This window comes from Dryobates pubescens, chromosome 8 (genome assembly GCF_014839835.1).
Source record: "Dryobates pubescens isolate bDryPub1 chromosome 8, bDryPub1.pri, whole genome shotgun sequence".
Lineage (NCBI taxonomy): Eukaryota > Metazoa > Chordata > Aves > Piciformes > Picidae > Dryobates > Dryobates pubescens.
The window spans coordinates 29,591,655-29,604,593 of record NC_071619.1 but is presented as its reverse complement, the minus strand read 5'-3'; the positions used below and the strand labels follow the sequence as shown (position 1 = coordinate 29,604,593).

General features: G+C 40.8%; 1 protein-coding gene across 4 annotated transcripts in view; it reads right to left on the bottom strand.

Annotated features, from left to right (window-relative positions):
* The window catches only part of FRMPD4 (FERM and PDZ domain containing 4), a 350,428-nt gene that overhangs the window by 58,285 nt on the left and 279,204 nt on the right, over positions 1–12,939 (bottom strand). For all 4 annotated transcript variants that reach the window (XM_054163756.1, XM_054163754.1, XM_054163755.1 and 1 more), the window contains exons 3-4: positions 6,744–6,904; positions 4,545–4,647 (exon numbers count right to left, since the gene is read on the bottom strand). In XM_054163756.1, coding sequence (XP_054019731.1) covers positions 4,545–4,647; positions 6,744–6,904 — 264 coding nt within the window. The remainder of the gene's footprint in view (positions 1–4,544; positions 4,648–6,743; positions 6,905–12,939) is intronic.

Below are 12,939 nucleotides of genomic sequence, written 5' to 3'. Positions count from 1 at the left end.
ACATACACAAAAAATTGCTGCATTGTGGAATGACCTCAGAGTGCTTACTGTTCAGCATGTGTGAAAAGCTGTAAGTCACAAAATCTCCATAAGTAGTAAGAGAAAACCAAGAAAAGTAGCTCCTGCTACAATTTCGAACCAACTGCACTTCAAATACATCTTACTTCTTTAGCATTCTGCTCATTTGCTCCTTGCCTGACTGTAATCATACATTTAGAAAATGGAGCTTGTTTCTTCCTCTTTTTCCAACTTCAATAACATTCTGTTTTGAACAGAACTCACCTAGACTGCAGCCATGAGTGACACTCATAAAGGTGACCTCTCTTTGCAAGGGAAGCCATAAACATGACTTCTGGGTTTGTGCTTGAAAATATCTCAAGAGAACATAATATGGTGCAAAAGCCATTCAACATTACCCAGAAATGATGAGTCCTTTCTGCATTCTGTCTGCAAACCATACTGTATCAGCAGAGTAGGGTTCTGGGTTGGACTTGGTGATCCTGAGGGTCTTTTCCAACCTGAATGTTTCTGTGTATCCATACTTCTGCAACCTTGGCTTTTGAAGGACAACTTCAACAATAATTAAGTGTTGCCAGTTGCTCTAGTTTGAGCTTTAACTGGAGTTTAAAAACTCAAATGGTAACAGGTTGAGATTCCTTCCCCCCATCCTCACCCCTTCCTAGTAAGATAAACCAAAAAAAAAAAAAAAATCAGGTAGGGGAAAGGAGAGGTAAAATTCACAAAAGAAATGGTCTGGAATTGATTTGGAAGTGCAAGAGGTCATTTTTTAAACTATACATATATATAGCGAAACCAGGGAGTGTTTACAAAGGTAAGGGATAAATAGGAATATATACAAAACCAAGCTTGGGTGGCCTTGTATTCCCTGGATGTAAGTGGATTCAGTCCTTTAGGATGCAGCTTGGAAAGTAGGCACTGACCATGTGGTCAGTGCAGGAAGCAGCAGCAGCAGATGATGATTTCGCTTGAGCAGGCAAGGCAAGAAAAGAGAGAGCAGTATCAAGATGTCCACCCTTTTTACAGGTTTGCTGGACAGAAAGGGGGAGTGGAATAGACCACCTTCGACCCAGGGGACCCCTGCTCCTGGGAGGGGGAAAACCAAGTCTCTCTCTGCCTATCTGGATCAAGTTTCTTTTGTCCACCTGGGAGCTGGGTTCTTTCAGCCCCCACCAGGGATGGGTGTAACCCAGCACACCAGTAAAGCAGAGCCAAAAGACTTAGATGGATGAGAATGACCTACAGGGGATATTTATAATGAGTATCTCTGCTGATCTCCAGATCTGACACTGCTTAGGACACACCAGTATCCCTCAGTTCTTAAAAACCAGAATCTTCCACTGGGTTCTTGTTCAGCACTACACCCTGGAGTCGGCAGAGGTGGCTTTAATACAGATTTCTAATTGAGGAAGCTTATTTTCAGTAATGAATGCTCAAAAAGCACACACATAATTAAAATATTACAATCCAATAAAGAGACAATGTGAACATTTCTGTATTATGGACTCCCTTCATCTTCTTTAATTTTCCTGTAGTAAAACTATTACACAAAAGGGACTTTCTTGAAAGACCAGTCTATTTCTAACCCTGCAAGAGGAAAAAGTACACAAGGCATTTGGAGCTCATAGCAAAAGAGCTGAATTAAAAAATCACAAGTTAACTGAAATAATTGCTCTGACTTTCTTTGTGGGAAATGTAGAAATCAAGCAACTTTACTGCTCAGGGAGATGCCTTTTCCCAATGAAAAAAAAAAAAAAGGTAATGAACAAATCATAGAATCAGTCAGGGTTGGAAGGGACCACAAGGATCATTTATTCCAACCCCCCTGCTATGGGCAGGGACACCCCACACTAGATCAGGCTGGCCAGAGCCTCATCCAGCCTGGTCTTAAAAACCTCCAGGAATGGGGCCTCAACCACCTCCCTGGACAACCCATTCCAGGGCTTCACCACTCTCATGGTGAAGAACTTCCTCCTCACATCCAGCCTGAATCTCCCCACCTCCAGCTTCATTCCTTTCCCCCTAGTCCTATCACTACCTGATACCCTAAGAAGTCCCTCCCCAGCCTTCTTGGAGGCCCCCTTCAGATACTGGAAGGCCATTTTTCAGCTACCCTTCTTGCTGGACAGTCTGATTTTCAATGGTGGCAAGGTTTGCCACTCTGGTCTCTGAGCTTAGTGGTAGAATTTAGGGAACTGAAGTAAACAAAAACCGAATTAAGGATTGCTTAGGCTAGGGGAACATCACAAGTCCACAGGCCTAAACAGGATTGCTTCTAAGGCTTCCAAGAAAGCTGGCTCATGTCTTGTAAAAACTGCTTGCTATCGTCTTTGAAAGGCTATTGATTAAGAACTGAAACATCTGCCCAGTGTGGTAGTGGAAGCTCCATCTTTGGATTTATTACATAGGTGGTGAGCAGCCACATCTAATATTGCCATTAGCTTGCTATGAGCAAGAGCTTAGACTGGATGACCTCCAGAAATCCCACCCCAGTTATTCCATGAGTTTGTGACTATGCCTGTTTCCTAACCTATGCAGCTAAAACATATTCACTGCTTCCAATTACCAGTTGGAGAACAAGACTGCAAAATTGCTTCCATACTCACTGAAAACTGAAAGCAAGCCTTTTCAAAGGTACAGATGTAGCTAACTCATATGAAAACCTGGTATGATACAGAGGGGAATCATTATTTCATTGGCGTAAAACCTTGCTTCTGGTGTCAGGACTATAGACTGACAGCATCTAATAATTCCAAGTGTCCCCACTGACATGGAAAGAAAGCTCTTCATTTCAAATGCTGTAATATACAGCATTTCACTCTGAGTCTCAGCAAAGAACGACTCTCTGTCAAAATCCCCAGAGCAGATAGATTTTTGAGAGCAGAGGTAGAATTGCAGTGTAAAAAAGTGTCGTTAAAGGCTTCCCCTTGGATGCAACAACACTTAATTTTAAATGCTGCCTATGCAGCCAGTGTAATTGCAAGAGTGAAATTCTTATTCAGTTTCTCATTTGAAGGCAGACAGAGAAAGAGCCACACAATGAAGTCAGTTTGTCTCAGGCCTAATCAGTCTGTTTTCCTTCTTACTATTACATGTTGCTGGCAGCTGGGAAATGAGATAGAGATCACAGTTCTGATTACTTATCTATCAAAGAATTAGAGAAAGAATGAAGACTGCAATATGATTGCTTTAAGAAGAAGCAAAGACATCAAAAATGAGTTTAAGACCATTTGTGAGGCTTACACTGATCCTCAATAAAGAGCATTGGACAGAAATTTGTTCTGAACGGGACAGTTCCTACAGTTCACGGAGTGTCTCTGCCACAAGAAACAAGAGGCTCAAAGTCCCCTCTTATTTTACTCTGCTTCTGCTTGTTGACTTACAGGTTAACATCTTCTTAAAATCTGAAAATATATGGTATATTGTCCAAACACAAGCAGCACAGATAGAGGGATCAGTGTTGCTGGCACCTTTATACCATTTCTGTGTCTCCTTTGCAAGTTTGCTTCATAGCAGGAAATGAGCACCCATTTGCTCAAACTGTGATCTTTAAGAGGAGTACAACTGTCATGGCATCTCCTGCCCAAATTTCTGGAAGCAAACCTAACTTTTCAAAATTCCATGGATAACACTGACCACACTGACAGCTACCAGCTCTGAGGAGAGGCATCTGCACAGGTTACTGCACAGAGTAACATACCAGAATCACCTAGACCCACAAGCTCAGAGTCTACACCAACAAGAAGGAAAAAGCAGGAACAAAACTGGTGTCCATCAGCCAGGCTACTGGAATGTAATCATTTTTGTATTTAATTTTTAATTTCTATCATTTTCCCATGCAATGCACTAACATTTCCTGTTATTCAAAATGCAAAGCTTATTATTTGAACCACATCACATCTTCTACATCCTGAGCATATCAGTCCCTGGCTTACTTTCCTTCTACGTCCCATTACAAATATTGACATTTCTCCTTTCCTGTACTCTCCACAGTCACTTGTTTTCTGCCTCCTGTCTACACAGTCCTACCTGTTCTGTTCACATGAACCAATATGCCTGCAATCTACCCAAATGCTCTTTGAGTTTCCCTACATATTCCCATTTACATGCACCCATCTGCTCTCGAAAACCACCCTACTACATTTTCTTTCCTCTTCACATAAGACAGACCTGACTCAGCTTCAAGCTAAAAAGAAGGGAGGAAAAGGAAATAGAGCAACAGTGATAGGAGATGCTCCAGGAATTACATTTTCAACAACCCATACCAGAGGTAAATACCAGGAGGATACTCCTCCTCCTTTCTTGCTATCCAAGTATTTTGGAGCTGTTCCAATATCATACTTTTTCAGCTACCCTGAGGACATCTAAGAGGACACTTCATTCCAGTACTAAAATGCTTCTTCCTTACTACTCAGATTATTTTCTCCTTCCTCAGCCACGAGAAGGCAAGATTCACTGTATTATCAAATGACTGCACAGGCAATAAGCCACTGGGTTCATAGTTTAAGTGACAGGACATCAACTACCTGACAAGGTCGATGACTCTCTCCCTTGGAGCAGTGCTGACTGGCTCATCATTAATCATTATGATCTGATCCCCTGGTATAAGCTTTCCTTCAGAGGGGCCGCCTGGAGATAAATGAAAAAAAAAAGAAAGGGAAAAAAGAAGCAAGCACAGGTTAGCAGATCAGGGGAAATGCACAGACACACTCTGTTGGTCACACACAGGGAATGGGGGTTTCTTCAACTAATGGCACATTTAACACTAACACGGTTTCTGACATTACTGCTACTTCCTTACCAGGGAAAGCTTCAAAACCAGTGGCTTAGCAGCTTCTACCAAGGTGCTTCAAGTTAAGTTCCAAACACACATCTAGCCACCTAGAATTTATGACTTGGTTTTCTGCAGAGCCAAAGAGCCTGTAAAAGGTAGCCTAATTCAACCTCTAAGGTGTGAGCAGCCATATCTTACTCATCCCTCATCAATGTTTGTCTGATATTCTTATAAGACTACCCTGAGAATGATTCCTTTTCCTGTGAAGAAACCACCCTGTGCAACTACTGTAAAGATCAGTAAATCTTTTTCCCCACTGTCAATACCACATACACAACATAACACTAGAGAGTATCTTACTCCTCTTACCTGAAGCATCACTTACATATTTTTAAGTCATTTAGAGGTCTTTCCTCTGACTTTTCTGTTCTGGGCAAAACAAACCTGTTTCCTTCAGTCGGAAGCCACTAAGTGCCTATACCTCCAACCTCTGAGTCTCTTCTGGATTCCTACCACTAGATGAACACAAGTTTTTACATGCATCCAAAAGCACTGCTGCTTTCAGTTGGGGATGGATATTTAGCATTACTCTGAGCAGACAATCAGACGTGTATGTGTCTGCGTGCTTTGGATTCTGACACTGCTGAAATGTGTATTGAGTTTATGCTTTATAAAGTGAACAATAACACTTTACTTCTCAGCACAGTTATATGCACAGAAGAGGGTATGACAGCACAACTGCTAGTGAAAAGATATACTCTCTGTAGTCTTCTGCCTTTAAACTCTGCAATGATGACACATAAAAATGTAAGAGTATTACCAATTTGAAGATTAAGTCTTAAAATAAAATGTTTCAGTGTCAAAACCAATTCATTTAACAACTGAACTAAGGCTGTTCCTTTCCTCTCTTTGGTTTGAAAACTTCACTTCACTTATATATCCAGCATAAGGGGATACAAATCCACATAGCAGGATGTCATCCTGAGTTCATCCTTCCTCTTTTTCACTTGGAACAGAATAAACACCTTTTCCAAACTGAACTTTCATGTAATACTATATTAATGCTAACTTGGAAGAACAGAACTGTTTGGCTCTAGTTCAAATATTAGCTACACTGCTCACTTCATCTGAAAGCAATACAAATATAATCAATGCACACACGTGGGTAAATGACATCAGAACTTCACAGAGTCAATTTTGCCTCTCCTCTGTTCTCTGTGGGTGTTCCAGAGAACATATTGAACAAGAGCAGTTAAATCCCTGCCCTTGGCTCCCAGGCAATTTTATGTAACAACTGAACTTTTAAGCATAGAGTGCAGGAGCCCAATAGTTGGGAGACTGATTAGTCCCACATAGCTTCAAAAACATCACAAACCTCACTAATTTTCACTCCAGCTGTTTAGAGATCTATTTTGGCCTGGCTTTCCGCCACACAGTTCCACAGAAGTACCCATTTAAAAAAGCACCAGTAATAACATCCTCTTGGTTTAAACCAAATATTATAATTAGAGCCAAGTATTACGGTTAGAAATCTCCTTGTCCTTGAAAAGATGGTTAAAAGAATGAAAAATGTGTGAGTTGTAATCTGGCAACTCAACATACCTCGTGAAAACTGATTCAGTGGCAATGAAGGTGACATCAAACCAATATAAACATAACAGGGAGAAGACCTCCTTTCCAGGAATGAAGTGGGTCACATTTTTTTCAGGCAAACAATAGTAATGGCTCTGAGCAATGCCCTAAAGGAGGCTTTTTGTTAGCACATTTACATAACATTCAGAAATTAGTGCAAGGAGAGAAACCACTGGGTAATACCAGGCTTAAAGTCCTAACGAGCATTTGTGATTACTTTGTTTGCCTGAGTATTTCAACAGCATTCAAACTTTCAACTCCATGCCGCTTCAGCAGATGAAATCCGAGTTCACTTCTGGGTCAGTTGGAGAAAACATACCTGGTGTGACTGAGCGCACAACAACTGGCTTTTCACTACCAGCCACAAACCCAAATCCTAGCACAGGATCCCTCCTCATTTCCACTTTCCGAGGGGCTGGAGGGGTTATTTGGCAGCTCTCTATTCGAGGGTCTTCAAATGTGGCTGATTGTGTCATGTGACTGTGAAAAAACATAAAAGATGGAAAAGGAAAACAAAACATTAAAACGTGATTTTGTGGTCTCTACTTGAGCCAAGCAATTTCTGCAACGGTATGAGATGAATACCTGAAATGTTCTCACTACAGAAACTAAAACATCAACTTAATAATTTTCCTATTAGATTTCCCCATACATAAAGCAATAACGCTGCTGGCAGGTTTCAAATGCTAATCAATAGTATCAACAATAAAGAGGCCTCTCTTTGACAGCATATATTTAATCATACCCCACATATGTAAGAAAAATAACCCAACAATAAAGCCTTTTGCCACCTGAGCTGGAATTCTTCATCCTTCATTTTAGGGAACAGAGAAATAATAGAGTGACCCAGTCCTAATGGAAAACATAACAATTAATGAGAGTCTGCCAGCCTTTTGCAAGAAGAGAGGACACATTTAGGTTTGGGTTTCTAAAATGTTAAGCAAGTTTCCAAGCTCAGTTCTCTCAAGTAGGCTACCTAAGGCACAGCTCTATGTTTACTACTTGAGTAAGGTCTCCAAAGCCACTCCAGATGGCTGGGGGGGGGGGGGGAAGGAGGGGAAAATGGTATATCTAGATCTATAGATATATGTAAAGAAAAAAACATAAAGAAAATGTATTTATCATGCATTATTAAAATACTTTACTCTCAGCTACAGTCTTATGATGAAGCTTATTGTACCTAGAAGAAAAAAAAATCTCATGGTTGCAGGGAAAGATCTTGATTTTTTCAAGCAGAAAATAAAAAGTATGAAATTTATCCACTAACACTGATCTATGACAGAGGTCATGGTTTAAAAGGATAAAGACTTCTAAATTAATATTAATAAACACTGAAACGTGACTGATGCTGTATGCAGACTGAACTGAAACATACTTTGTGTTTCCCACCAAATGCCTGATCACCTAATTCACCTAGTGCTGAATCACAGCTACCAGTTCCCAGTGCTGGTAAGACAGACAGACAACTGACTCGAGTGTCACACTCTTCCAAATTCTGTTAATTGAGCTCACACGATTTTGGAAACCTACTCATCACTGCAGACAAGAAGCAATACCTGGTCAGCATAGCATGAATAAAGACTATAGCTCATGGCATCAAGTTATTGCAGTCTTGGCAGAGCTCAGATAGGATCTGCTCCAAGCTGCCTGGCCAAGAGTTAACTCTGTATCTTTAAGAGACTGTAAATCTGCAGCTGCTGAACTACGTCCAGCTCTTGGTGCATAAACGGAGTAGACAAACAGAGCCAAATCCCAATCCCATCTGCAAAGAGGACACAGGCTCCTGCGCTGAAAGGATGGCCTGGTGCCCAACCTAAGAATGTCACATATGACATCAGAGGCAGATGTCCTAGGCAGTATTATCAGTTTTAAAGTTGGGTCTCCTCATAAATAATTAACAGTATGAATATCAAGTAACTTTCCTCTATCCTTGATAATCTTACATATAAAATGTTATGAGTTACGGTACATCCCATGTGACCAGAACTGCTGCTCTCACCTTCTGTGCCTTTTCCACCTTCAAACACAATTCCATGAACTCCAGACACTTGGGCCATAAAGAGAAATGCATCATTTCTAGATCTGTTTTCAGCATCAATGACATGCAAAAACTTCTCTGATCTTTCCCCAACACATACACGTCGAGCATGACATTAATTTTCATTCTCTCTATGGTCTGCTTCTATTACCGATACACACAAGGGCAGCAAAATCTCAGTAAACTCTCAGTGGGAGCTTATTCCTAGGACTGGATTTTTCTAGGGCTTTTCTTCAAAGAAACTCTCTATCCCCACCACAAGATTCAGTCTGCCTAAGAATAACACACTACCTTTTTATGCATATGATCAGAGGTAGCAGAAGCTATAAAAATAGGAGAGAGAAATCTCTGTGCTCTCCTAGTATCTGCGTAAGGTGAAGTCAGCAAATGTATTTTCTTTCGATGGGTATCGCATCTGATGCTGCATTCTCCTCCTCCTCCTGTACCTCTACTTTTTGTAAAATCATTTTAGATAATTTATCATTATTTTCATCCAAATTAACTGTTAGGAAATTCAGAGAGGTTTATGCAGAGCATTCACAGCTTATGAATTGTGAGTTAGATGAGCGGACAGTGAGCTGGAGTGAGAACTAACTGGCTGATTGACAGAGCTCAGAGAGCTGTGATCAGTGGTGTAGCATTCAGTTGGAGGCCTGTAGCTAGTGGTGCTCCTCAGGGATCAGTACTGAATCCAGTCTTGTTAACATCTTCATCAATGACCTGGATAAAGGAATGGAGTGTATCCTCAGCAAGTCTGATGATGATACAAACCTGGAGGAGAGGCTGACACATCAGAAGGCTGTGCTGCCATTCAGTGAGAAACAGACAGACTGGAGAGTTTGAACTTGTAAATTTTGCTTTGGTAGAGAATATGAAATTCTGTATTTGTCACCTCTTTTGGGTAACAAACAGCCTTACCAAACCTTGTAAAATTAAAATGTGCTATTTAATTATTCCGTCCTTATAGTTGTTTCCAGTTTTGCATTTGGGGTATTACAAGCTGCCACTGTCTCCAAAGAGGAATAGCTGCATTTACAAGTAACTTGAAAGTTCTGCTTGAGCCTTTGAGAAGTCTTTTCCTGCCATTGTACATCCTCTGTCTTCAAACACATAGAGATACACTCAAAAGAGCAGCTGTTGTTGGATGCCTCACTCACATTGCATGGGCTTGCACTGAGAATCTGCAGCAGCACAGCATCAGCCATTCAAAGCCCACGCAAGAGGATCAGTGAGCAACAGTCCATCAGCATTCTGATTGGCACAGTAGGTTTCATTGATTTTGAAGGTTATTCACCCTCAAATACTTCAACTAAAAAGGCTCTGCATCTCTCACTTCCACAGATTGCTGCATCAGATAATCTTGCATCATTCAGTACATTGGAAATGTATTTGAAGAACGCAGCAAGATAGATGAATGTGATCCCTGAAAAGATTAGATGAAGACTCAAAGCTTTGTGTGATGCTATGTTGATAAACCTGCTTCCTCTTGTGGCTAGTTCATTATTAAGATGCCAGTTGTAGTATCATAGTTCAAGACTAATTTGAATTTTGCATTAATTAGAGGTATTTGATCTCCATCTCAGCTATATAAAATACTGACTCCTGATGAATAAATATGCTAACTCTGAAGCAGAGTTTAAGAAACCTGGATTCAAAACAGCCACACTGAAGAATGAAACATCTAAGAATAATTCCAACACTGGAAACTTCCCATTTGCTTCAAACAGTAAAAAATGTCTTTAGATTATACCTAAAGTTTACTTTTATAAAGGAAAATTGGAAGAAAAAGGAAAAGGCGAGGTTTTGAGTATGAACTGTTCTTTCAACATACACAAATGCAAGCTGGCCTTAGATCATCTTTTCAAAAAGAGGTAATATTTCCTGCCATTTTCAATGACTGAGATGATTCTCTGTTTTGCAAAAGGCAATCTCCTCTGATGTACTCTTCTTGTGAGCAGTGGGAGACAGCTGCCATTATTAAGGAGAGCAATTCTTGAACTGAGATTTCAGATACCAACTTCTTCCAAAAGATAAACGACTAGCTATGGAAAATTGTAGCAGAAGTGCAATTCCAAGTACTTACACTCCAAAGCTCTCCATCACAACTACTCTACTCAAAAGAGAGGGTAACAGGGGAAACGAGAGAGAAGGCGTCTGAGTGTGCATGCACAGAGATACAGAGCAGAATAGAGGCACTGCAGGGTGGCATTAAAATAGTGTGTGCACTCATGCACAGAGAGGCCTACAGTCAGTGGAGGAGGAGGAAAATAGAAAAGAAAAACACCATGAGGAACACTTATTAGCTGTGACAACGCAGCCAGCGCTTGCAAGCACAAATCAGCTGCCTAGGGCGTTATGGGGAGTTCAGCGTAAGAAGTGCACACCTGAACTCACACTCAGGGAAGTCAGAGACACGGTTCATGGGTGCATATAAGTATTAACTTTGTAATTCTTTCCGTGGAAACCTTCTTAGCATTTTCCTCATTAAAATTATATGATGAAAACTCCATGGAATACCTAAACAAAGTCTGTAATTAAAATTAGAGTTTGATCTAATGAGGCACATTTCAATTAAAAGCAACGCATTCAAGCACAATGTTTTTTCAGCCATTGGATTTTGGTGTGTCATTCCCTGACACTTAGGGATTATCAGGCTAATTCTGAGAAGCTTTTCTGTTGCAGCTAAGAAAGCCTGTCCTCAGCAGGCTGAAATTCGTTATGCAGGAGTTTGCATTTCCACAAGGAAAATGCTTGTGGGTCTAACTCTTCTAAGAAACTGAACACTACAGCACGAATCCAGTGACTGGTTATGATGCATATTGTTTTACAAATACATAAAAAAGGCACTGAAAAAACTTCAGCTCCATTCTGCAGTGACATCTAGGCGGGGGGGAAAAGAGCAGAAAATGTGATACCTTGAGGTGGCTTTAATACAGCTGCATGCCCACAAATGCTCAAACATCTTCATTGTAATCAAATGCCTGTTGCATCATAGCAGCATGGAGACAGGCTGCATTCTGGTGTTCCATGTCGTATTTCCTCATCACAATTTGTTTCAATTACTTCAAAGGTTACACCAATTCTCAGTCTTGAGGGTTTCAATCTTTAGCTTTTAAAAAGTTACAATGTCTCTGCTATACATATTGATTTAACTACAAAATAGACTGTTTTGACTTGAGACACAGCAGGTGTAATCCTGGTCAATAACACAGAAGAGTTTGTGGAAATGTCAAACCACTCATGCATGGAAGTGGGTGAGGAGGATGGAAATAGGGACTCCTCATCAAAGGTTCAAGTCAGAAATAACAAAACCACTTCAAATTGCTGAGCACTGTCAAAATCCTGTCTCATTACCTTGGAGGAGGTTGAAGGTCTGCATTGTTAGTGGCAGACCTATGCAATTTAAGGGCACTGAACGACTGTCATTTACAACTGTCCCCCTGCATTCATGAGACCACCAGACCCAAGCCATCTTGCATCAAAACTACATCTTGGTTTATGCTCTAGTAATAGCCTTGGATTGTGAACTCATCCTTTCCTTTGCAACTGGAAGTTGTAGAAGCCAGTGCAGCAACAAAAGGAAGTAGATCTGGGTCTCACTAAATCATCTGTCTTCTGGAACTAGCTATAAGTAAAATGACTTGAGACTCACGATTAGAAACTGATAATAACATGAGGGTATTTTACAGTTTTCCCCTTGATAATCTGGAAAACAATATCAAACCAATGATGGCAGTAAGAAGGAAATCATCAGACATGATAACAAATACAAAAGCTCTCCAGAAGATGAAAAATTGACCTGCACTTACCTTAACTAGTAGGTAAATACAAAAAATAATCTTTTTCCTGCACATGGGTCAGGGCAATTCCAAGCATAAATACACCTTGACAATAAGTGGATTGAGAGCAGCCTTGTGGAGGAGGACTTTTAGGAGTGTTGGTTGATGAAAATCTCAACGTGAAACAGCACTGTGTGTTCACATCCCAGGTGGCCAGCTGTATCCTGGGCTGCATCAAAAGAAGCATGGCCAGCAGGTCGAGTCAGGTGATTCTCCCTGTCTACTCCCATGAGACCCCACGTGGAGTACTGCATTCAGTTCTAAGGCTCCCAACATAAGAAAGACTTGTTGGAGCAAGTCTAGAGGAGGGCCACAATATGTTTTGGGGTTGGAACACCTCCACTATGACTACAGGCTGAGAGACTTGGGATTCTTCAGAGAATCCCAAGAGAGAAGGCTCTGGAGAGATCTTATAGCAGCCTTTCACTATCTAAAGGGGGCCTACAAGAAAGCTGGAGAGGAACTTTTAACAAGGGCATGTAGTGATAGGACAAGGGTTAATGGCTTTAAACTTAAAGAGGGTAGATTTAGATTAGATGTAAGGAAGAAATTCTTGACTGTGAGGACGGTTAGACACTGGAAGAGGTTACCAAGAGAGGTTGTGGATGCTCCCTCCTTGGAAGTATTCAGGGTTGGAT